Source organism: Tursiops truncatus, chromosome X (assembly GCF_011762595.2).
Source record: "Tursiops truncatus isolate mTurTru1 chromosome X, mTurTru1.mat.Y, whole genome shotgun sequence".
NCBI lineage: Eukaryota > Metazoa > Chordata > Mammalia > Artiodactyla > Delphinidae > Tursiops > Tursiops truncatus.
Window position 1 is genome coordinate 29,187,802 of NC_047055.1, and position 26,040 is coordinate 29,213,841.

The 26,040-nt window shown below is 40.7% G+C and overlaps 1 protein-coding gene across 2 annotated transcripts in view; it reads right to left on the bottom strand.

Annotated features, from left to right (window-relative positions):
• IL13RA1 (interleukin 13 receptor subunit alpha 1) overlaps positions 1-26,040 on the bottom strand; it is a 65,154-nt gene that overhangs the window by 31,050 nt on the left and 8,064 nt on the right. For both annotated transcript variants that reach the window (XM_073799364.1, XM_019949518.2), the window contains exons 3-4: positions 21,354-21,492; positions 19,433-19,553 (exon numbers count right to left, since the gene is read on the bottom strand). In XM_073799364.1, coding sequence (XP_073655465.1) covers positions 19,433-19,553; positions 21,354-21,492 — 260 coding nt within the window. The remainder of the gene's footprint in view (positions 1-19,432; positions 19,554-21,353; positions 21,493-26,040) is intronic.

Below are 26,040 nucleotides of genomic sequence, written 5' to 3' on the forward strand. Positions count from 1 at the left end.
GGTGTGATGATGACTTTTTAGATATAACATCAAAGGCATGATCTTTAAAAGAAATAATTGATAAGCTGAATTCCATTAACGTTAAAAACTTCTGCAAAAGATAATACCAAGAGAATAAGAAAACAAGCCACACACCGGGAGAAGATATTTGCAAAAGACACATCTGATAAAGGACTGTTATCCAAAATATACAAAGAACTCTTAAAACTCAACAATAAAACAAACAACCCAACTAAAAAATGGGCCAAAGATCTTCACAGACACTCCACCAAAGAAGATATATGGATGGCAAATAAGCATATGAAAAGATGTTCCACATCATATGTCACCAGAGAAATGCAAATTAAAGCAACAAGTTACCACTACACACCAATTAGAATGTCCATAATCCAGAACACCAACAACACCAAATGCTGACGAGGATGTGGAGCAACAGGAACTCTCATTCACTGCTGGTGGGAATACAAAATGGTACAGCCACTTGGGAAGACAGTGTGGCAGTTTCTTACAAAACTAAACATATTCTTACCATATGATCAGCAATCGTGCTCTTTGGTATTTACCTAAAGGAGCTGAAAACTTATGTGCACACGAAAACCTGCATACAAATGTTTAAAGCAGCTTTACTCATTGCCAAAGCTTGGAAGCAACAAGATGTCCTTCAGTAGGCAAATGGATAAATAAACTGTGGTACATCCAGACAACAAAATATTATTTAGCCTTAAAAAGAAATGAGCTATCAAGCTCTGAAATACATAGAGGAACCTTAAATGCATGTTACTAAGTGAAAGAAGCCAATCTGAAAATGCTACATACTGTATGATTCCAACTATATGACATTGTGGAAAAGGCAAAACTATGCAGACAGTAAAAAGATGAGTGGTTGACCATGGAGGATAAAAAAATCAGTGGTTGCCAGGGGTTGGGGTAGGGGAGAGATGAATTGGTGGAACACAGAAGATTTTAGGGCAATGAAAATACTCTGTATGATATTATAATGATGGATATATGTCATACATTTATTTGTCCAAACCCATGAATGTAGAACACCAAGAGTGAGCCCTAATGTAAACTATGGACTCTGGGTGATTATGATGTATCAGTGTAGCTTCATCAATTGGAACAAATGTACTATTGGTGGGGAATGTTGATAACGGGGGAGGCTATTAATTGTGGGGGCAGTGGGTATATGGAAAATCTCTGTACCTTCCTCTCACTTCTGTTGTAAACCTAGAACTGTTGTAAATAATGTCGTTTTTGAAAAAGAAAACAAAAATTCAGATCTAATGTATTTAGTTCTTCAAAAGCTGTGCAAAGAAATGCTTCAATATAGAAAGTGACCTTGTCCCTTAAGAGATAGTACATAAGATTTTTCTTGTGGTTGTAGGCCCCTGTGGTTCATGAATGAAACAGTTTTTTAAAAGCTCAGTTACAGCCATGACTAGCTTTTAGATCAGACAGGCCTGAAATGTTTTCCACCCACAGCCAAAAATAAAAAACTGAAGAAACTTATGACATTATTTTTACATAACTAAAGAAAACTATGTAGAAAGTTAAATTGTTTTCAATAATGAACCTTTGAGATTCCTTTTTCATTTTTGTACCCTGAGTATTTCATATATGCTCATGGACCCCAGATATGAAATTAAAAAAAAAATTTGTTGTTCTTTAGAAAAAAAAATAGCGAAAGGAAAAATATCGGTTTTGAATAGACAACTTTCAAAATTTTGTGAAAAATTAGATGATAACCTAAGATAGGACGCATTCAAGTGCTTCCTGTTAAAAATCAAACACTGGAATCCACAGAATCATACTGTAGACATAAGGAGGAAATGGACAAATTAAAGACTATTTCCCCACTCTGAAGATGATTAATACGGTAAGAAATTCCCGAAAATTCATTGGCATGGCTAGTCTGTAGCTATTAAGGTCAGGCTCCCTTAAATGCCAGACTATCCCTGCAGGACTTCAAGTCATTGCCCTGGGGCTTCAAAATGACTCCCCGTTTTCTGACTGGTGATTAGGGAAACAGTCTCCGGCAGTTTGTTTGGCAAGATTTAAACTGGTACCTAAACCAATTCTGAGTGCTTGATTATGAATGAGCCACATGTCTTTCTTTTGTGGTTTTGATTGGAAAGGACCTCTCTAGGGGAGAGCAGGGAGGAAGAGGTATGGGCTAGGCGCTAATTATGCGAGGTTGGGCAAGAGGCCAGCTATGTATACTGGCTACATCTGCAAGGGAGTGGGGATGAATAATAAAAAAACAATATAGCCACCATGTATTGCGTGCTTACTCTATAAATGTTAGCAGTTAGGCACAACTCTCAACACTCTTCATATAACAGCCCTCACAACATCCTTAAGAAGTAGCACTATTATTACTACCCCCATTTTACAGATTACAAAACTGAGGCTCAGAGAGCAGTTGACTACCTCCAAATCACACTGCTAATAAGAAAGAGAGCCAGGATTTGAACCAAGGCAGTGTGGCTCCAGAAACAAATAAGCTGCGGGGTAGTAAGGGCAAAAGATACAGAATTTATACCAGTACCGTCCAACAACGTTTTCTGGGATTATGGAAACGTTTGAGATCTGTGCTGTCTGATTCAGCAGCCACTAGCCATATGTGAAATTGGCTACTAAGACTGAGCAACTGAAGTTTTAATTCGATTTAATTTTAATTAATTTAAATTAAAACGTAAACAGTCATGTGTGACTAGTGGCCCTTGTATTGGCCAGCACAGGTCTTTGTTACAGAAAGAGTCCATCCACGCTGATGACCAACTCTGGGAACATGTATGACAAGAAGTGGTATTACTGATGCCTGCTCCCCCCACCCCGGGTGCCAGCGAACCCCCACTCTCTGAGGATGGCTTCTTGCGCCACCTCCCATAGCTGTAGATTATCCCCTGCACCAAGGCATGAACTAAGGGCTGAAAGCCAGCCCAAGCACCATCTGCTGTCAGCTTTGGCAAGACACTGCATCAGCCCAGAACGTTTCAGCCCAGAGGAAGAAGAATGCCTTTCTACTTGGTCAGGCCAGTTTTTTGTAATTTATTCATCAAGAGGGGATACTGGAGAGAAAGCTTCAAGAAGGCAGAGGAGTAAGCCGTGGAGATCACCTTCCTCCCCACAGATACATCAGAAATACGTCTACATGTGGAACAACTCCTACAGAACACCTGCTGAACGCTGGCAGAAGACCTCAGACCTCCCAAAAGGCAAGAAACTCCCCACGTACCTGGGTAGGGAAAAAGAAAAAAGAATAAACAGAGACAAAAGGATAGGGACGGGACCTGCACCAGCGGGAGGAAGCTGTGAAGGAGGAAAGGTTTCCACACACTAGGAAGCCCCTTCACTGGCGGAGACTGCGGGTGGCGGAGGGGGGCAGCTTTGGAGCCATGGAGGACGGCGCAGCAACAGGGGTGTGGAGGGCAAAGTGGAGAGATTCCTGCACAGAGGATTGGTGCCAACCTGCACTCACCAGCTCGAGAGGCTTGTCTGCTTACACGCAGGGGCGAGTGGGGCTGGGAGCTGAGGCTCGGGCTTTGGAGGTCAGATCCCAGGGAGAGGACTGTGGTTGGCTAGATGAACACAGCCTGAAGGGGGCTAGTGCACCACAGCTAGCCGGAAGGGACTCTGGGAAAAAGTCTGCAACTGCCTAAGAGACAAGAGACCATTGTTTTGGGGTGCACGAGGAGAGGGGATTCAGAGCACCGCCTAGATGAGCTCCAGAGACAGTGCGAGCCGTGGACTATCATCACGGACCCCAGAGACGGGCATGAGACGCTAAGGCTGCTGCTACAGCCACCAAGAAGCCTGTGTGCGAGCACAGGTCACTCTCCACACCTCCCCTCCCAGGAGCCTGTGCAGCCCGCCACTGCCAGGGTCCCGGGATCCAGGGACAACTTCCCCAGGAGAACGCACGGCATGCCTCAGGCTGGTGCGACGTCACGCCGGCCTCTGCCACCGCAGGCTCGCCCCACATCTGCACCCCTCCCTCCCCCAGGCCTGAGCGAGCCAGAGCCCCCGAATCAGCTGCTCCTTTAACCCCATCCTGTCTGAGCGAAGAACAGACGCCCTCAGGCGACCTACAAGCAGAGGCGGGGCCAAATCCAAACCTGAACCCCAGGAGCTGTGAGAACAAAGAAGAGAAAGGGAAATCTCTCCCAGCAGCCTCAGAAGCAGCGGATTAAAGCTCCACAATCAACCTGATGCACCCTGCGTCTATGGAATACATGAATAGACAACGAATCATCCCAAAACTGAGATGGTGGACTCTGGGAGCAACTGTAGACTTGGGGTTTGCTATCTGCATCTAATTTGTTTCAGGTTTTATGTTTATCTTACTTTAGTATTTAGAGCTTACTATCATTGGTAGGTTTGTTTATTGATTTGGTTGCTCTCTTCCTTTTTTTTTTTTTTTTTTTGCGGTACGCGGGCCTCTCACTGTGGTGGCCTCTCCCGTTGTGGAGCACAGGCTCTGGAGGCGCAGGCTCAGCGGCCATGGCTCACGGGCCCAGCTGCTCCACGGCATGTGGGATCTTCCCGGACCGGGGCACGAACCCGTGTCCCCTGCATCGGCAGGCGGACCCTCAACCACTGCGCCACCAGGGAAGCCCTCTTCCTTTTTTCTATATATATATATTTTTTTCCTTTTTCTCCTTTTGTGGGTGTGTGTGTGTATGCTTCTTTCTGTGATTTTGTCTGTATAGCTTTGCTTTTACCATTTGTCCTAGGGTTCTGTCTGCCCATTTTTTTTGTATAGTTTTTCACGCTTGTTATCATTGCTGGATTTGTTTCTTGGTTTGGATGCTCTCTTCTCTCTTTCTTTCTTCTTTTTATTACTTTTATATTTTTAATAATATATTTTAATTTTTTTATTTCAATAACTTTATTTATTTCTTTTTCTTTCTTTCTTTCTTTTTCTCCCTTTTCTTCTGAGCCGTGTGGCGGACAGGGTCTTGGTGCTCCGGCCAGGTATCAGGCCTGTGCCTCTGAGGTGGAGAGCCAAGTTCAGGACATTGGTCCACCATAGACCTCCCGGCCCCACGTTATATCAAATGGCAAAAGCTCTCCCAGAGATCTCCATCTCAACGTTAAGACCCAGCTCCACACAACGACCAGCAAGCTACGGTGCTGGACACCCTATGCAAAACAACTAGCAAGACAGGAACACAACCCCACCCATTAGCAGAAAGGCTGCCTAAAATCATAATAAGGTCACAGACACCTCAAAGCGCACCACCGGATGCAGTCCTGCTCGCCAGAAAGACAAGATCCAGCCTTATGCACCAGAACACAGGCACCAGTCCCCTCCACCAGGAAGCCTACACAACCCACTGAACCAACCTCACCCATTGGGGCAGACACCAAAAACAACGGGAACTATGAACCTGCAGCCTGTGAAAAGGAGACCCCAAACACAGTAAGTTAAGAAAAATGAGAAGACAGAGAAATACACAGCAGATGAAGGAGCAAAGTAAAAATCCACCAGACCAAACAAAAGAAGAGGAAATAGGCAGTCTACCTGAAAAAGAATTCAGAGTAATGAGAGTAAAGATGATCCAAAATCTTGGAAATAGAAAAGACAAAATGCAAGAAACATTTAACAAGGACCTAGAAGAACTAAAGATGAAACACACAACAATGAACAACACAATAAATGAAATTAAAAATTCTCTAGAGGAATCAAGAACAGAATAACTGAGGCAGAAGAACAGATAAGTGACCTGGAAGATAAAATAGTGGAAATAACTACCACAGAGCAGAATAAAGAAAAAAGAACGAAAAGAATTGAGGACAGTCTCAGAGACTTCTGGGACAACATTAAACTCACCAACATTCGAATTATAGGGGTCCCAGAAGAAGAAGAGAAAAAGAAAGGGACTGAGAAAATATTTGAAGAGATTATAGTTGAAAACTTCCCTAATATGGGAAAGGAAATAGTTACTCAAGTCCAGGAAGCACAGAGAGTCCCATACAGGATAAATCCAAGGAGAAACACGCCAAGACACATATTAATCAAACTATCAAAAATTAAATACAAAGAAAAAATATTAAAAGCAGCAAGGGAAAAACAACGAGTAACATACAAGGGAATCCCCATAAGGTTAACAGCTGATCTTTCAGGAGAAACTCTGCAAGCCAGAAAGGAGTGGCAGGACATATTTAAAGTGATGAAAGAGAAAAACCTACAACCAAGATTATTCTACCAAGCAAGGATCTCATTCAGATTCGACGGAGAAATTAAAACCTTTACAGAAAAGCAAAAGCTAAGAGAATTCAGCACCACAAACCAGCTTTACAACAAATGCTAAAGGAACTTCTCTAGGCAGGAAACACAGGACCTACAATAACGAACCCCAAACAATTAAGAAAATGGTAATAGGAACACACATATTGATAACTACCTTAAATTTAAATGGATTTAATACTCCAACCAAAAGACACAGACTGCCTGAATGGATACAAAAACAAGACCCGTACATATGCTGTCTACAGGAGACCCACTTCAGACTTAGGGACACATACAGACTGAAAGTGAGGGGATGGAAAATGATATTCCATGCAAATGGAAATCAAAAGAAAGCTGGAGTAGCAATTCTCATATCAGAGAAAGTAGACTTTAAAACAAATACAACGAGAAGAGACAAAGAAAGACATTACATAACTATCAAGAGATCAATCCAAGAAGAACATATAACAACTGTAAATAATTATGCACCCAACATAGGAGCACCTCAATACATAAGGCAAAGGCTAACAGCCATAAAAGGGGAAAGCGACAGTAACACATTCAGAGTAGGGGACTTTAACACCCCACTTTCACCAGTGGACAGATCATCCAAAATGAAAATAAATAAGGAAACACAAGCTTTAAATGATACATTAAACAAGATGGACTTAATTGATATTTATAGGACATTCCATCCAAAAACAACAGAATACACTTTCTTCTCAAGTGCTCATGGAACATTCTCCAGGATAGATCATATCTTCGGTCACAAGTCAAGCCTTGGTAAATTTAAGATAATTGAAATCATATCAAGTATCTTTTCTGACCACAATGCTACGAGACTGGATATCAATTTCAGGAAAAAAAAATCTGTGAAAAATACAAACACATGAATGCTAAACAATACACTACTTAATAACCAAGAGATCACTGAAGAAATCAAAGAGGAAATCAAAAAATACCTAGAATCAAATAACACTGAAAACACGACGACCCAAAAGCTATGGGATGCAGCAAAAGCAGTTCTAAGAGGGAAGTTTATAGCAATACAATCCTACCTCAAGAAACAAGAAATATCTCAAATAAACAACCTAACGTTAGACCTAAAGCAATTAGAGAAAGAAGAACAAAAAACCCCACAGTTAGCAGAGGGAAAGAAACCATAAAGATCAGATCAGAAATAAATGAAAAAGAAATGAACGGACTTGAGGATATGGGGAGGGGGAAGGGTGAGCTGTGACAGGGCAAGAGAGAGGCATGGACATATATACACTAACAAACGTAAGGTAGATAGCTAGTGGGAAGCAGCCGCATGGCACAGGGATATCGGCTCGGTGCTTTGTGACTGCCTGGAGGGGTGGGATAGGGAGGGTGGGAGGGAGGGAGACGCAAGAGGGAAGAGATATGGGAACATATGTATATGTATAACTGATTCACTTTGTTATAAAGCAGAAACTAACACACCATTGTAAAGCAATTATACCACAATAAAGATATTAAAAAAAAAAGAAATGAAGGAAACAATAGCTAAGATCAATAAAACTAAAAGCTGGTTCCTTGACAAGATAAACAAAATTGATAAACCACTAGTCAGACTCATCAAGAAAAAAAGGGGGAAGACTCACATCAATAGAATTAGAAATGAAAAAGGAGAAGTAACATCTGACAATGCAGAAATACAAAGGTTCATGAGAGATTACTGCAAGCAACTATATGCCAATAAAATGGACAACCTGGAAGAAATGGACAAATTCTTAGAAAAGCACAACCTCCCGAGACTGAACCAGGAGGAAACAGAAAATATAAACAGACCAATCACAAGCACTGAAATTGAACCTGTGATTAAAAATCTTCCAAGAAACAAAAGCCCAGGACCACATGGCTTCAAGGGGAATTCTATCAAACATTTAGAGAAGAGCTAACACCTATCCTTCTCAAACTCTTCCAAAATATAGCAGAGGGAGGAACACTCCCAAATTCATTCTACGAGGCCACCATCACCCTGATACCAAAACCAGAAAAAGATGTCACAAAGAAAGAAAACTACAGGCCAATATCACTGATGAACATAGATGCAAATATCCTCAACAAAATACTAGCAAACAGAATCCAACAGCACATTAAGAGGATCACACACCATGATCAAGTGGGGTTTATCCCAGGAATGCAAGGATTCTTCAATATATGCAAATCAATCAACGTGATACACCATATTAACAAACTGAAGGAGAAAAACCACATGATCATTTCAATAGATGTAGAAGAAGCTTTTGAGAAAATTCAACACCCATTTATGATAAAAACTCTCCAGAAAGTAGGCATAGAGGGAACTTACCTCAACATAATAAAGACCATATATGACAAACCTACAACATCGTACTCAGTGGTGAAAAACTGAAACCATTTCTACTAAGATCAGGAACAAGACAAGGTTGCCCACTCTCACCGCTATTATTCAACATAGTTGTGGAAGTTATAGCCACAGCAACCAGAGAAGAAAAAAAAATAAAAGGAATCCAAATCAGAAAAGAAGAAGTAAAACTGTCACTGTTTGCAGATGACAGATACTATACACAGAGAATCCCAAAGATGCTACCAGAAAACTACTAGAGCTAATCAATGAATTTGGTAAAGTAGCACGATATAAAATTAATGTACAGAAATCTCTTGCATTCCTATACAGTAATGATGAAAAATCTGAAAGAGAAATTATAGAAACACTCCCATTTACCACAGCAACAAAAAGAATAAAATACCTAGGAATATACCTACCTAAGGAGACCGAAGACCTGTATGCAGAAAACTATAAGATACTGATGAAAGAAATTAAAGGTGATACAAACAGATACAGAGATATACCATGTTCTTGGATTAGAAGAATCAACATTGTGAAAATGACTATACTGCCCAAAGCAATCTACAGATTCAATGCAATCCCTATCAAAGTACCAATGGCATTTCTCACAGAACTAGAACAAAAAATTTCACAACTTGTATGGAAACACAAAGGACCCTGAATAGCCAAAGCAATCTTGAGAGAGAATGACGGAGCTGGAGGAATCAGGCTCCCTGACTTCAGACTATACTACAAAGCTACAGTCATCAAGACAGTATGGTACTGGCACAAAAAGAGAAATATAGATCATTGGAACAGGATAGAAAGCCCAGAGATAAATGCACACAAATAGGGTCACCTTATCTTGGACAAAGGAGGCAAGAATATGTAATGGAGAAAAGACAGCCTCTTCAATAAGTGGTGCTGGGAAAACTGGACAGCTACATGTAAAAAATGAAATTAGAACGCTCCCTAACACCATACACAAAAATAAACTCAAAATGGATTAAAGACCTAAATGTCAGGCCAGACACTATAAAACTCTTAGAGGAAAACATAGGCAGAACACTCTATGACATAAATCACAGCAAGATCCTTTTTGACCCACCTCCTAGAGAAATGGAAATAAAAACAAAAATAAACAAATGGGACCTAATGAAGCTTAAAACCTTTTGTACAGCAAAGGAAACCATAAACAAGACCAAAAGACAACCCTCAGAATGGGAGAAAACATTTGCAAATGAAGTAACTGACAAAGGATTAATCTCCAAAATTTCCAAGCAGCTCATGCAGCTCCATATCAAAAAAACGAACAACCCAATCCAGAAATGGGCAGAAGACCTAAATAGACATTTCTCCAAAGACATACAGATTACCAACAAACACATGAAAGAATGCTCAACATCACTAATCATTAGAGAAATGCAAATCAAAACCACAATGAGGTATCACCTCACACCAGTCAGAATGGCCATCTTCAAAAAGTCTACAAACAATAAATGCTGGAGAGCGTGTGGAGAAAAGGGAACCCTCTTGCACTGTTGGTGGGAATGTAAATTGATACAGCCACTAGGGAGGACAGTACGGAGGTTCCTCAAAAAACTAAAAATAGGACTACCATATGATCTAGCAATCCAACTACTGGGATTACATATACCGTGAGAAAACCATAATTCAAAAAGAGTCATGTACCACAATGTTCACTGCAGCTCTACTTACAATAGCCAGGAGATGGAAGCAACCTAAGTGTCCATCGACAGATGAATGGGTAAAGAAGATGTGGCACATATATACAATGGAATATTACTCAGACATAAAAAGAAACAAAATTGAGTTATTTGTAGTGAGGTGGATGGACCTAGAGACTGTCATACAGAGTGAAGTAAGTCAGAAAGCAAAAAACAAATACTGTATGCTAACACATATATATGGAATCTTAAAAAAAAAAAAGGTTCTGAAGAACCTAGGGGCAGGACAGGAATAAAGACGCAGATGTAGAGACTGGACTTGAGGACATGGGGAGGGGGAAGGGTAAGCTGTGACAAAGTGAGAGAGAGGCATGGACATATATACACTACCAAACGTAAAACAGATAGCTAGTTGGAAGCAGCCGCATAGCACAGGGAGATCAGCTCGGTGCTCTGTGACAACCTAGAGGGATGGGATAGGGAGGGTGGGAGGGGGATGCAAGAGGGAGGAGATATGGGGATATATGTATACGTTAGCTGATTCACTTTGTTATAAAGCAGAAAGTAACACACCATTGAAAAGCAATTATACTCCAATAAAGAGGTAAAAAAAAAAAAAAGCCTATAGTAACAGCTTTCTCTAGACTTCACCACAACATCATCAGGGCCAGGCTACTCCTTTTAAGGCTTAGTTCTCGGTCCCTTTCACTAGCAGTTCTTTCGGGTGGCAGATGTACTCAATCCTCCTCTGTTTTTATTCATCAACTATAACGCTCTTGAGTTGTTTATCCCTCCCTTCTAAGTCCTCACCCCAGTCCTGAATGTTGTTTAACTTTGGATCCTACCAATCATTCAAAACCTATTTATGGAGCACCTACCATGTATCAGGCACAGGGGGAAACAAGACACAGCCCGTGCTCTCAAGGGAGATGGCAGTCTGGGAAGGGTGACCACTAAGTAAACAGGAAATGCAACACAATGTGCTGAGTATTATGACACAGGAAGGTGCCAGATACTGTGGTACATGATGACTGGGGACATATCTAGCCTTGAGAAGTCAAGGAAGGCTTTCTGGAAGGGAAGTGATGTCTGAGCTAAGAAGGACAAATAAGGGGCATCCAGGTGAAAGGGCAAGGCTTGGGCTGTGAGGGAATGCAGGATGCTTCCGCTATTCTGGCTGAACGTTCGGTTTGGTCGCCACTCTTCTGTTTGAGTGTTTGAAGAGCGAGTTTGAGGAACTGGAAGAAGTTCAGTGTGGGCTGGGAGGTAGGTGCAAGAGGGGTGGGGGTACATGGGGGAGACGAGACTGACGCTACAGAGATAGATGGGCAGGAGCTGGAGTACAAAAGGCTTTGTCAGTCACGCTGTGAGTTTGGACTTTATCCTGCAGCCACCAGGGAGCCACTGAAGGGCTTAAAGTAAAGGAGAAACAACAGGTACCACAAGCGGACAAGTGAAACTGCAAAACCTCAAGTGAGAATGATCTGTCCTGAGGGGTGGGGGGGACTGAACTGCACTATCTCAGTCTGGCTTCGCCTGCAGTGCTTCTCAACTTGGCCGGGAGCACCTCTGGGGACAGGGGAGGAAAGTGAATGCTAACCCCCCGGCAACTTGGGAGGTTTTTGTTAAAAAATTCATGTGATATTTTTATACTATAAGCATATTTTTTTGTACAGAGTGTTCATTCTTGAATAAAGTAAGTTCAGTGTTGGCTTGTAGATAATAAAAAGAAAGTATTTGATTTTGATTCAATAAATGTTTCTCAATCCTGAAAAAAAAAATCGTGGTTGTTTTGTGTTCTATTGCATGACATAGCCGTGAGTGTTTTCATATACCGAAAATATTTTACAGCAAGTCATCAGGCAAAATGGACATTCCAGGATAAAGGCCATGTTTATACTATAGCTTCAGAAGTCCTGGATGTGGCCTTTCACACCCCACTCTCTCAGAAACAGTCTGAAGGAGCAATAGACAGGGGGACAAGGGCACATGCAGGGCAGACTGCCAACACTAGATCTCCTGCTTCCTCAACTGGAATCACACAGACTCAATGACCCCAGTCCTCAGACCACTCTTGCCCGGTGCCACCTCCAGCCTCGGAGACTCCACCCCAACCAGGCAGTGCACCCCCTTTATCAAAGCCTCTCAGCCTCGCTCCACCACCACCCCAAGCTCCACCGTCACTTCCCACAGAGTCTGCCTACGCTTCTGGAAGCCTCCATCATGCACTCTTATTTTATATAGGCAATTGTGCCCGGTGCTGTCTCCTCCAAATTTGAAGCTTTAGGAGTGAAGAGACATGTTTCTTATCTCTGCTGCCCATTCAGTGCTTTACCCACAATGTGTGCTAAAGTTTTACTGAATTGAATTGATTATCCTGGCCCTTTCATCCTTGTTCTGCTGTTAATAATTCTAGGCTCTACAGAGAGCAGACATCAGAAGCAAGAAGAACTACAATCCTGCAGCCTGTGGAACAAAAACCACATTCACAGAAAGATAGACAAGAAGAAAAGGCAGATGGCTATGTACCAGATGAAGGAACAAGATAAACCCCAGAAAAACAACTAAATAAAGTGGAGATAGGCAACCTTCCAGAAAAAGAATTCAGAATAACGATAGTGAAGATGATCCAGGACCTCAGAAAAAGAATGGAGGCAAAGATCGAGAAGATGCAAGAAATGTTTAACAAAGACCTAGAAGAATTAAAGAACAAACAAACAGAGATGAACAATACAATAACTGAAATGAAAACTGCACTAGAAGGAATCAATAGCAGAATAACTGAGGCAGAAGAACAGATAAGTGACCTGGAAGACAGAATGGTGGAATTCACTGCTGCAGAACAGAATAAAGAAAAAAGAATGAAAAGAAATGAAGACAGCCTAATAGACCTCTGGGACAACATTAAACACAACAACATTTGCATTCTAGGGGTCCCAGAAGGAGAAGAGAGAGAGAAAGGACCCGAGAAAATATCTGAAGAGATTATAGTCGAAAACTTCCCTAACATGGGAAAGGAAATAGCCACCCAAGTCCAGGAAGTGCAGAGAGTCCCATACAGGATAAACCCAAGGAGAAACACGCCGAGACACATAGTAATCAACTTGGCAAAAATTAAAGACAAAGAAAAATTACTGAAAGCAGCAAGGGAAAAATGACAAATAATGTACAAGGGAATCCCCATAAGGTTAACAGCTGATTTCTCAGAGGAAACTCTACAAGCCAGAAGAAAGTGGCATGATATACTTAAAGTGATGAAAGGGAAGAACCTACAACCAAGATTACTCTACCCGGCAAGGATCTCATTCACATTCAATGGAGAAATCAAAAACTTTACAGACAAGTAAAAGCTAAGAGAATTCAGCACCAACAAACCAGCTCTGCAACAAATGCTAAAGGAACTTCTCTAGGCAGGAAACACAAGACAAGAAAAGGACCTACAATAACAAACTCAAAACAATTAACAAAATGGTCATAGGAAGATACATATCGATAATTACCACAAACGTGAATGGATTAAATGCTCCAACCAAAAGACACAGGCTTGCTGAATGGATACAAAAACTAGACCCATATGTATGCTGTCTACAGGAGACCCACGTCAGACCTAGGGACACATACAGACTGAAAGTGAGGGGATGGAGAAAGATAATCCATGCAAATGGAAATCAAAAGAAAGCTGGAGTAGCAATTCTCATATCTGAGAAAATAGACTTTAAAACAAATATAACTACAAGAGACAAACAAGAACATTACATAATGATCAATCCAAGAAGAACATATAACATTAGTAAATATTTATACACCCAACATAGGAGCACCTCAATACATAAGGCAAATGCTAACAGACATAAAAGGGGAAATCGACAGTAACACAAACATAGTAGGGGACTTTAACACCCCACTTTCACCAATAGACAGATCATCCAAAATGAAAATAAAAAAGGAAACAGAAGCTTTAAATGACACAATAGACCAGATAGATTTAATTGATATTAATAGGACATTCCATCCAAAAACAGCAGATTACACTTTCTTCTTAAGTGTGCATGGAACATTCTCCAAAATAGATCACACCTTGGGTCACAAATCAAGCCTCAGCAAATTTAAGAAAACTGAAATCATATCAAGCATCTTTTCTGACCACAATGCTATGAGATTAGAAATGAATTACAGGGAAAAAAATGTAAAAAAAACAAACACATGGAGGCTAAACACTACATTACTAAATAACCAAGAGATCACTGAAGAAATCAAAGAGGAAATCAAAAATACCTAGAGACAAATGACAATGAAAACACAACAATCCAAAACCTATGGGATGCAGCAAAAGCAGTTCTAAGAGGGAAGTTTATAGCTATACAAGCCTACCTCAAGAAACAAGAAAAATCTCAAATAAACAATCTAACATTACACCTAAAGGAACTAGAGAAAGAAGAACAAACAAAACCCAAAGTCGGCAGAAGGAAAGAAATCATCAAGATCAGAGCAGAAATAAATGAAATAGAAACAAAGAAAACAATAGCAAAGATCAATAAAACTAAAAGCTGGTGCTTTGAGAACATAAACAAAATTGATAAACCATTAGCCAGACTCATCAAGAAAGAGGGAGAGGACTCAAATCAATAAAATTAGAAATGAAAAAGGAGAAGGTACAACAGATACCGCAGAAATACAAAGCATCCTAAGAGACTACTACAAGCAACTCTATGCCAATAAAATGGAAGAAATGGACAAATTCTTAGAAAGGTATAACCTTCCAAGACTGAACCAGGGAGAAATAGAAAATATGAACAGACCAATCACAAGTAATGAGATTGAAACTGTGATTAAAAATCTTCCAACAAACAAAAGTCCAGGACCAGATGGCTTCACAGGTGAATTCTATCAAACATTTAGAGAAGAGCTAACACCCATCCTTCTCAAACTCTTCCAAAAAACTGCAGAGGAAGAAATACTCCCAAACTCATTCTATGAGGCCACCATCACCCTGATATCAAAACCAGAAAAAGACACTACAAAAAAAGAAAATTACAGACCAATATCACTGATGAATATAGATGCAAAAATCCTCAACAAAATACTAGCAAACAGAATCCAATAACACATTAAAAGGATCATACACCATGATCAAGTGGGATTTATCCCAGGGATGCAAGGATTCTTCAATATATGCAAATCAATCAATGTGATACACCATATTAACAAATTGAAGAAGAAAAACCATATGATCATCTCAATAGATGCAGAAAGAGCTTTTGACAAAATTCAACACCCATTTATGATAAAAATTCTCCAGAAGTGGGCATAGAGGGAACCTACCTCAACATAATAAAGGCCATATATGACAAACCCACAGCAAACATCATTCTCAATGGTGAAAAACTGAAAGCATTTCCTCTAAGATCAGGAAGAGGACAAGGTTGTCCACTCTCACCACTATTATTCAACATAGTTTTGGAAGTCCTAGCCATGGCAATCAGAGAAGAAAAAGAAATAAAAAGAATACAAATTGGAAAAGAAGAAGTAAAACTGTCACTGCTTGCAGATGACATGATACTATACATAGAGAATCCTAAAGATGCCACCAGAAAACTACTAGAGCTAATCAATGAATTTGGTAAAGTTGCAGGATACAAAATTAATGCACAGAAATCTCTGGCATTCCTATACACTAATGATGAAACATCTGAAAGAGAAATTAAGGAAACACTCCCATTTACCATTGCAACAAACAGAATAAAATACCTAGGAATAAACCTACATAGGGAGACAAAAGACCTGTATGCAGAAAACTATAAGACACTGATGAAAGAAATTAAAGATGTTACCAACAGATGGAGAGATATACCATGTTCTTGGATTGGAAGAATCAATATTGTGAAAATGACTATACTACCCAAAGCAATCTACAGATTCAATGCAATCCCTATCAAATTACCAATGGCATTTTTTACGGAACTAGAACAAATAATCTTAAAATATGTATGGAGATACAAAAGACCCCGAATAGCCAAAGCAGTCTTGAGGAAAAAGAATGGAGCTGGAGGAATCAGACTCCCTGACTTCAGACTACACTATAAAGCTACAGTAATCAAAACAATATGGTACTGTCACAAAAACAGAAACATAGATCAATGGAACAGGATAGAAAGCCCAGACATAAACCCATGCACCTATGGTCAACTAATCTATGACAAAGGAGGCAAGGATACACAATGGAGAAAAACAGTCTCTTCAATAAGTGGTGCTGGGAAAACTGGACAGCTACATGTAAAAGAATCAAATTAGAACACTCTCTCACACCATACACAAAAATAAACTCAAAGTGGATTAGAGACCTAAATGTAAGACCAGACACTATAAAACTCTCAGAGGAAAACATAGGAAGAACACTCTTTGACATAAATCACAGCAAGATCTTTTTCGATCCACCTCCTAGAGTAATGGAAATAAAAACAAATATAAACAAATGGGACCTAATGAAACGTCAAAGCTTTTGCGCAGCAAAGGAAACCATAAACGAGATGAAAAGACAACCGTCAGAATGGGAGAAAATATTTGCAAATGAATCAACGGACAAAGGATTAATCACCAAAATATATAAATAGCTCGTGCAGCTCAATAACAAAAAAACAAACAATCCAATCCAAAAATGGGCAGAAGACCTAAATAGACATTTCTCCAAAGAAGACATGCAGATGGCCAAGAAGCACATGAAAAGCTTCTCAACATCACTAATTATTAGAGAAATGCAAATCAAAACTACCATGAGGTATCACGTCACACCAGTAAGAATGCGCATCATCAGAAAATCTACAAACAACAAATGCTGGAGAGCGTGTGGAGAAAAGGGAACCCTCTTGCACTGTTGGTGGTAATGTAAATTGATACAGCCACTATGGAGAACAGTATGGAGATTCCTTAAAAAACTAAAAATAGAATTACGATATGATCCAGCAATCCCACTACTGGGCATATACCCAGCGAAAACCATAATTCAAAAAGACACATGCACCCCAATGTTCATTGCAGCACTATTTACAATAGCCAGGTCATGGAAGCAACCTAAATGCCCATCAATAGACGAATGGATAAAGAAGATGTGACACATATATACAATGGAATATTACTCAGCCCTAAAAAGGAATGAAATTGGGTCATTTGTTGAGACGTGGATGGATCTAGAGACTGTCATACAGAGTGAAGTAAGTCAGAAAGAGAAAAACAAATATCGTATATTAACGCATATATGTGGAACCTAGAAAAATGGTACAGATGAACCGGTTTGCAGGGCAGAAATAGAGACACAGATGTAGGGAGCAAACGTATGGACACCAAGGGGGGAAAGTGGTGGGGGGGTGGCGGTGGTGGTGGGATGAATTGGGTGATTGGGATTGACATGTATACACTAATATGTAGAAAATCGATGACTAATATGAACCTGCTGTATAAAAAAACAAATAAAAGTAAATTTAAAAATTAAAAAAAATTCTAGGCTCTAAAGAAAGGAAATGATGAAAGATTAATTTAGAAAAGAAAGAAAATTTTAACAAATTTTGTAGATATAGTCACAAACATGAAATGTAAGTTATTTTGTGGGGAACTAAACTACTTTTTAACCCTGGGAATGATTTAAGTTTCCCTTTGAGAGGTAGATACCAATCACTCAGACATTGTTGATGGGAATGTAAAACGGTACAGCCACTCTAGAAAATAGTTTGGCAGGGTTTTTTTTTATAAAACTAGATATGCAATTACCATATGATCCAGCAATTACACCCTAAGGCATTTATTCCAGGGAACTGAAAAGTGATATTCACATAAAAACCTGAATATGAATATTTATAGTAGTTTTATTCATACTTGCAAAAAATTGGAAACACTCGAGATATCCTTCAATGAATTAAAGGTTAAACAAACCAATACATCCATAGCATGGAACACTACTCAGCAAGAAAAGGGAATGAACTATTGATACACACAACGGCTTGGATGGATCTCCAGGGTATTATGCAGAGGCTAAAAAAGATAAAGTCAGCCTCAGACAGTTATATGCTGTATGATTCCATTCCAGTTACATTCTTGAAATGACTGAGGTTAGAGACTTGGGGGAGAGGAGTGTGGGGAGAGGGTGTGCAGGAGGGAGGTGGGTGCAGCTATAAAAGGGCAACTCAAGGGATCCTTGTGGTAATGGAGCTATTCTGTATCTATGCATATGATAAAAGTGCATAGACCTACACACACACACAAATAACTGGACGGAACACCAGTGAAATTTGAATAAGGTCAGTGGACTGTACCAAAGTCAATTTTCTGGTTCTGATATTGCACTCTGGTTATATGAGATGCTACCATTGGAAGAAACTGGGTGAAGGGTAGATGAGATCTCTTTGTATATATTTTTGCAATTTAATTTTGCGGATCTATAATTTTTTTTAACATTTTTGTTGGAGTATAATTGCTTTACAATGGTGTGTTAGTTTCTGCTTTACAACAAAGTGAGTCAGCTATATGTATACATATATCCCCATATCCCCTCCCTCTTGCGTCTCCCTCGCACCCTCCCTATCCCATCCCTCTAGGTGGTCACAAAGCACCGAGCTGATCTCCCTGTGCTATGCGACTGCTTCCCACTAGCTAGCTATTTTACATTTGGTAGTGTATATATGTCCATATACACACTACCACTCTCTCACTTTGTCCCAGCTTACCCTTCCTCCTCCCCGTGTCCTCAAGTCCATTCTCTAGTAGGTCTGCGTCTTTATTCCCGTCTTGCCCCTAGGTTCTTCATGACCATTTTTTTTTTAGATTCCATATATATGTGTTAGCATACAATGGAATATTACTGAGCCATAAAAAGAAACGAAACTGAGTTATTTGTAGTGAGGTGGATGGACCCAGAGTCTGTCATACAGAGTGAAGTAAGTCAGAAAGAGAAAAACAAATACCGTATGCTAACACGTATATATATGGAATCTATAATTATTTTTTAAGAGTTTGTTTTTTTTTTTAAATGAGACACCAAAAGCAGACGCATTTTCCATGAAGCAATGTGTAGAAAAGAATAGGCTGGTCCATTTTGGGGTTTGTTTTAACTAGGTTAGGTGCAAAGGCTCCCAATGCAATCACAGTCAGTCCCTCTCCAGTAAGTCTCCTGTGCATACTCACCAATAGTAGAGAGTATAGTTAGTGTCAGGATTTGTATTCCTTCCAGGGAGCCAAGAGCACTTCATGTAGCTCAGGTTATACCAAATGCATTGTAGCTCAGTAACAGCGGACTCAGGATCACCTGGAATATGCAGCCAAGAGTTTAGGACCCTCGTCTCCTTGCCCTGCGAGCTGGCCAGTCACTCTAGGGGCTGGGGGATGGCAAGCGTGCTTCCGGCTGCTTCTCCGGAAAGCTAATCCCTAACCTCTCACCCCATTTGACCCAGAAGGCACCCAGGCGGAAGAAAACCCAAATCTAATTTGTTCACAACTTTCTCTCTTTACTATCACTGAGGGACCCTAACTCCTGTATTCCTAACTGGAGAGAGAGTCTGAAGGTCAAACATTTCAGTCATAGGAAATGACTATGGAATTTCCCAAATGAATGTGAAAATATAAACAACCATTATATCTACCTGTCTTTTAAAAAAAAAACAAGTGTTCTGAGTTATACTTTACCTTGTCTTTCGAGCAATACTGACACACCTTGTTTTAAAAATTAAACAAACCTTCCTCCTGAGGCAATTTGGGGAAAGGTAAGCAAAACGTAACTCTTAGTAGCTGTCTATTGGGGGTTATGGCCTAAGGAGCCCTAAAATCTTGATGATCTGAAATCTCTACCTTTATAAAGCCTTTTAAGTTAAGACATCACGTCTCTAAATTAAATGCCTATGTTTAAAATTCAAACCTGTTATCCCTCGTGCTCCTTAAAGGCGTACTGTGCTGAGCCATCACCACCCACCTTTTCGTCATAATACAATTTAGTTTCTTTCAGATTATTAAAGTCCTCAAGAAACGAGTATAGGGGAGGTAACTTGCTGTAAACCATGCTCCCAGCCTCCTAGCAGTACTGAATTTTATAACTTTACAAATATTACTTCATATACTTTTGATCTGTGCATACAGGTAGAGAGAACGGTCTAGAAAACAAGTCACGTAGTGTTAAGGTTTGGAGGTAGGAGATGGGACCTTGCCCAACCAAAGGGCAACATGATGTGAATAGATAATATGTATCTAGCATTTACTGTCTGCCAGGCAGTATTCTCAGCACCTCATGTGTACTGATTGATGTAATCCTTTCAACATTCCTGGGAGATAAGTACTATCATCATCCCTTTTTACAGGTGAGGAAACTGAAGAGAGAAGGGGCTAAGTGATCTGCCTAAGGTCACACAACTAGAAGCTGGCAGAGCTGAGATTTAAACTTGGACATCTGGGCTCTGGTAGCCCTGCTCTTCCTGAGTATATGCTACTCCCTGCATGTAACGTAAGAGCTGGGAACAATGATCAAGCTGACTACTTGACAGCTTTTTCTAGGGCTAGTCTTGAGTCAGAGCTGGGCCAACATGCCCACTTTCCTCTTTTAACATCTTTCCCCAAATACATCCTGTATATCAATCTAATCTCTCTATATAATGAGTGAGACACTATCAATATTTTCATTTGTTTAAGGTACTGGACCTGGGACCTGAAGATCTACAGCAACTCACTCAGTTCCCTTCTTCCTCACAAAATAGATCAGGGTAATAATACATGCCTTGCTCATTTCACCGAATAAGCTTGCGAAGCTCTATTTAGGGGAGAGGCGTGTGTGTGTGTGTGTGTGTGTGTGCGTGTGTGTGTGTGTGTGTGTGTCACTTTCCAAATTATTAAGTGGTCTATAACTATCAGGCATTGTTATTCAAGTTGTCTGTGAGCACCTCAAAGGCAGAGATGTCCTGACAGTTGTTGGTGTGTCGTCAGCATCTAGTACCAGTGCCTGACACTTATTAGACTCAACAAATGTTTGAAAATTAAATGAATTAATGAACACTGAACATAAGCATATGGATAATTTGGATTTATTCTCTAAATGCCAAGAGACAGTGTTTTTAGCTGTTACCTTCAGGGGGTGAGATGCACTTTTCCACCAAAATGCTAGGCTTCTCACTTTCGTTGGTGCTACACTGGGACCCCACTTGCAGACAAATCCTCTCATTCAGGGGCACTTCTTTTGAACGATAAGTTTCTGGAGCAATTTTCTAAGATAAGGAAATTTAAAAAGGCATTGCAGTAGCAAACACACAGAAATACAGTTGTGTAAAGAAAATGGAAAGTTATCAAATGGTATACAGTTCAGTGATTCTCAGCTTCGGGTGATTCTATTCTCCCATTCCTGGGGGACATTTGTTAATGTCTAAGAACATTTTTCGTTGTCATAACATGGGAGGGGGCTGCTACTGGCATCTACTGGGTAGAGGCCAAGGATGCTGCCAAACATCCTATAATGCACAAGACAGCCTTCCCTCCCCCAACAACAAAAAATTATCCCGCATCAAATGTCCGTAGTGCCACCATTGAGAAACCATGGCATAGATAAAAGACAGTTTCCTGCATTTTCAATGTATACACATCATGACATTTACTACAAACCTACCATGCTAACACATATATCTAAGAGCAATTTCAAAGGAAACACAATAAGCTTATCAAAATTCAATTCCAAGTAGATGCAGTATAACATCAAGATCAAGGTAAAAAGGACTGCTTTAAGAATCTGGCAATCCTGGTCACCTCTGAGGAGAGGAAGTAAAGAAGGGGAGCCTGAGGGCTGAGGAGACTTTTCAGGAAACACCTTTCTGCACTGTTTGACCATTTTGATTATCTCATATACACATATGAATTATAAGGGTTGATATTATATGCACTGAGTATAGCACGCTCTTATTCTAAAAGGTAGATAAGCTTTGTGGGACCACAGAAAGCCAACTTATACACGGCTTATGGATAACAATCACAAGCCTGGTTATTATGATTTAGAATAATGAGATTAAAGGCTCTTGAGGAAATTAACATTTTCCAAGGTGACAGAGTTGGGATAATTAAGAACAGAGCCGCTTTTAATCAGAGCTCCAAGGAGCTTCCTGTTTTGCAATAGTTTCTGACTCAAGTTGGAGACAGCACTTCCTTTTATATACGAGCTGATAGCCATGAAGGGAAATTTTGTCAGAGTTACCTTTATCTACCACCCTAAGGGGTACTCTGCCATTTCACATGCCTGCTGCCAACTGAGCATAAGGGCAACTGCGAGAGACTCTCAAAACCAGGCACAAGGATGTCCTCTGAGAGGTAGCCAGCAAATCAATTAACGAGCCACAGCAAAGACATGGGGAAGAAACAACACTTTGTACAGACCGAACAGCTCTTAGGCCCAGGCAAGAAAGCACTCTAAAAAAGGAGTTAGCTGGTCAGCCCTGGAAGAAGAGAAAAAGAAATGCCTGCAAACAAAATTCTGACAGGGAGAAAAGGGAGGGTGATTCAGCTCCATGGACATTGATTATTTTTGTCCCAGAGCAAAGCCCTGCCTACCTTCAGTGGGGCCTCCAGCTATTCTGAGTCAAGTACATTTTCACAACAAATTCCTGATTCCTTGCCAAGAAACCTACTTATCATTTGGCTTTCCATATAGTCGCTGCCTACAGGACTAGAACATACCAGTTGAGCCAAGAGAAGGCTCTCGAGAATGTTTCACCATTATAGCTCTCATGGCGAAGTAAGGAAACTGGCCCTTAATTGATGAATGTGTGCTGAGGAAACAAGGATTGTTGGTAATGGTGGCAAGAAAGCTCCGAATGCAAATTTCACCAACTACACAATTTTACTAAGCAGAAGTCCCATATACCCCTGAAGGAGCCACCCTGACCCAAGAATCCTTGATAACTCTTGTGTGGAAGCTGCATTTGCCCTCTGAGGACACCCGGGGGAAAATGTACGGTCAAATGCCATAAATTAGAATCATTATGGAAAAATCCCAGTTCTCTTATATTAGATATTGTTCCAGTGAGAGGGCTGAGGAGTTTTATTACACAAGTATTTTTAATAAATGGAATTTCTTAAAGTAAAAACATACTTTAGCATCTAAATCTGAACCTTTTTTTTAAAAAAAAAACTTCATTTTCAAAGTTAATCGGTTATTGATTCAGACCCTTTATTAATTTATTTATTTTGGGCTGCGTTGGGTCTTCATTGCTGCGCGCGGGCTTTCTCTAGTTGCGGCGAGTGGGGGCTACTCTTCGTTGCAGTGCACAGGCTTCTCATTGCGGTAGCTTCTCTTGTCACGGAGCAAGGGCTCTAGGCATGCGAGCTTCAGTAGTTGTGGCACGTGGGCTCAGTAGTTGTGGTTCACGGGCTTAGTTGCTCCGCAGCATGTAGGATCTTTCTGGACCAGGGCTTGAACCTGTGGCCCCTGCATTGGCAGGCGGACTCTTAACCACTGCGCCATCAGGGAAGCCCTAAACCTGAACCTTTTGTTTTGGGCATATGAATAAAAAAATAACTTAGAAAAGACATGGTAGGGGGAAAGATAAAATACTTTTAAAAAATCTCTTTCAAAGCTCAAGGCAAATAATATTAAATTGGCATGAATAAAGTAGGAACCCCAATTGTCAATGATTGCCAAGTCAAGTGCACCTCTCTGTATCAGACAAGGAACTAAATCCCTCCCAGAAGATCTTGATGAAGTATGTGTGATCGCTCCCATATGACTTTCGGCTGTGGTGACTCATTGCACTGGTAGCTGCTGTATGACATTATGTTCCAACTGTCAGAGAATCTGGGGTCCTTTGAAAATTCATCAAAAATCAAGGCCAGAGTCCTGAACCGATCCCTCCCCCTCAAGACCAAAGTTCATTTGGCTAGATCGCAGCTTTCCCAACTGCTAATCCTTTCTCAGAAGGAAAGGGGAGTCAGCTTCAGCTTCAGTCTCTTTGGATGCCTAGACAGAACAACATCCTTTTAATTTATTCACCTAGTAAGACTTGCTTATCTCTTGGTGATGAAAGAGATCTAAAATCTGATGCCAGATCCTTCTTCTAATTGCCAGATTACACATTGCTAAAACAATGGTGAAGGGCAGCCACTTAAGCTAGTCTTGTATTGAATTTTTTTTTTTAATCATCTATGGGGCTTCCCTGGTGGCGCAGTGGTTGAGAGTCCGCCTGCCGATTCCGGGGACGCGGGTTCGTGCCCCGGTCCGGGAAGATTCCACATGCCGCGGAGCGGCTGGGCCCGTGAGCCACGGCCGCTGAGCCTGCGCGTCCGGAGCCTGTGCTCCGCAACGGGAGAGGCCACAGCAGTGAAAGGCCTGCGTACTGAAAAAAAAAAAAATCATCTATGATTCCATATCTCTCATCTTAATGGTCCTCCAATCTGAAGATTGAAAATGACCTCAAGGATTTACCTCATTTAGCAATTTGGGACTGTTAGACGGTCATAAAAGTCCTGTAACATGTACAAACTATCATAATGCCACTGCTTCAACATGCTTCAAAGCATATATACACCCCGGTGTGGTCTGATGACATTAATGCTGTGTCCAAAGGACAGAAAGAGGGAAGGAAAACCACTCCTCCCATTGATTCTGAGTCTCAGGATTGTAAACTTCAAAAAGGTCCAGACAGGAAATCCCCCATCACTGACTGGAAAGAATAATCTGTGTTTATCACAACTGCCACATTGGCAGCCTTCAAAGCTGTCAAATGGCTGGAATAAAGGAGCAGGCCTTAGGCAGCGGCCACCCTTTATGGTCTCCATCTGGTCTCTTCAGGGGCAAAACGGAGGGACCAAGTTTAAACGATAATATTAGGTTGAACCATATAATATGACCTATAAAGGCAACAATTTCATATGGTTGAATCTAACAACAGTAATAATAATAAAAGCTAACAATTATTGAACCCTAACTCTGTGCCAGGTGTATCACAAACATTATCTCCTTTAACAAACACACACCATTCATATGAGGTAGGTACTTTTACTAGCCTTTCCCCCCAGCATTCTACAAACAAGGAAATGGAGGCTCAGGCTCAGATAGGTTAAATGACTTGCCTACGGCCACAAAACTTGAAAGGGAAAGAGACAAAATTTCAAACCCAATTCTATCTGATTCCACTGCCTCCTAAAGTTACTTTCAAGTCTAAATTTCTGTAACTATACCGAGGAATTAGCCCCATTTCTACACTAGCATATCAGCATGTCTACCTGACTGATCCTTGAGTGCAGTTGACGGGCTAATGAATAAGGACATGTTAGAAAGATGGTGACCTCTCCTGGGGGTTTCAGTTAGATACTTAGGTGACGCACTAAAGGGTCTTTCCTGGAATTTCTCAAGGCTGAACTACCAAAAGTTGCCACTAAGACTCCAACTGTCTAAGGCCCCTCCTTAGGAACAAGAGGAAGCCAACAGTGTGAAAAGGGGAACTGGCCTACCAGAGTTTCACAGGCTTCTGCATTTGGAGGACCTCTTTTAAAACACAAATATTTCTGACCAGCCTCAATTCCTTATCAATCAACACCTAAACTATAATTAACACCTCTGCAGGAAAGCAGGAAGGCAGATTAGCAAGTTTCCCTCTAGAGGAAGAGCCCATTCCACCCGCACTTCATTAAGTTTCCCATACATTATTTTTGGTGGACCAGCAAGCCAGAGACGTGAGTAGAGCCACACTTTACACATGAGGAAATGAAGGCTCACAGAGGTTAAGGAATTTACCCCAGCCCACTGAGCTAGCTGAATGGTGCACTAACTAGTT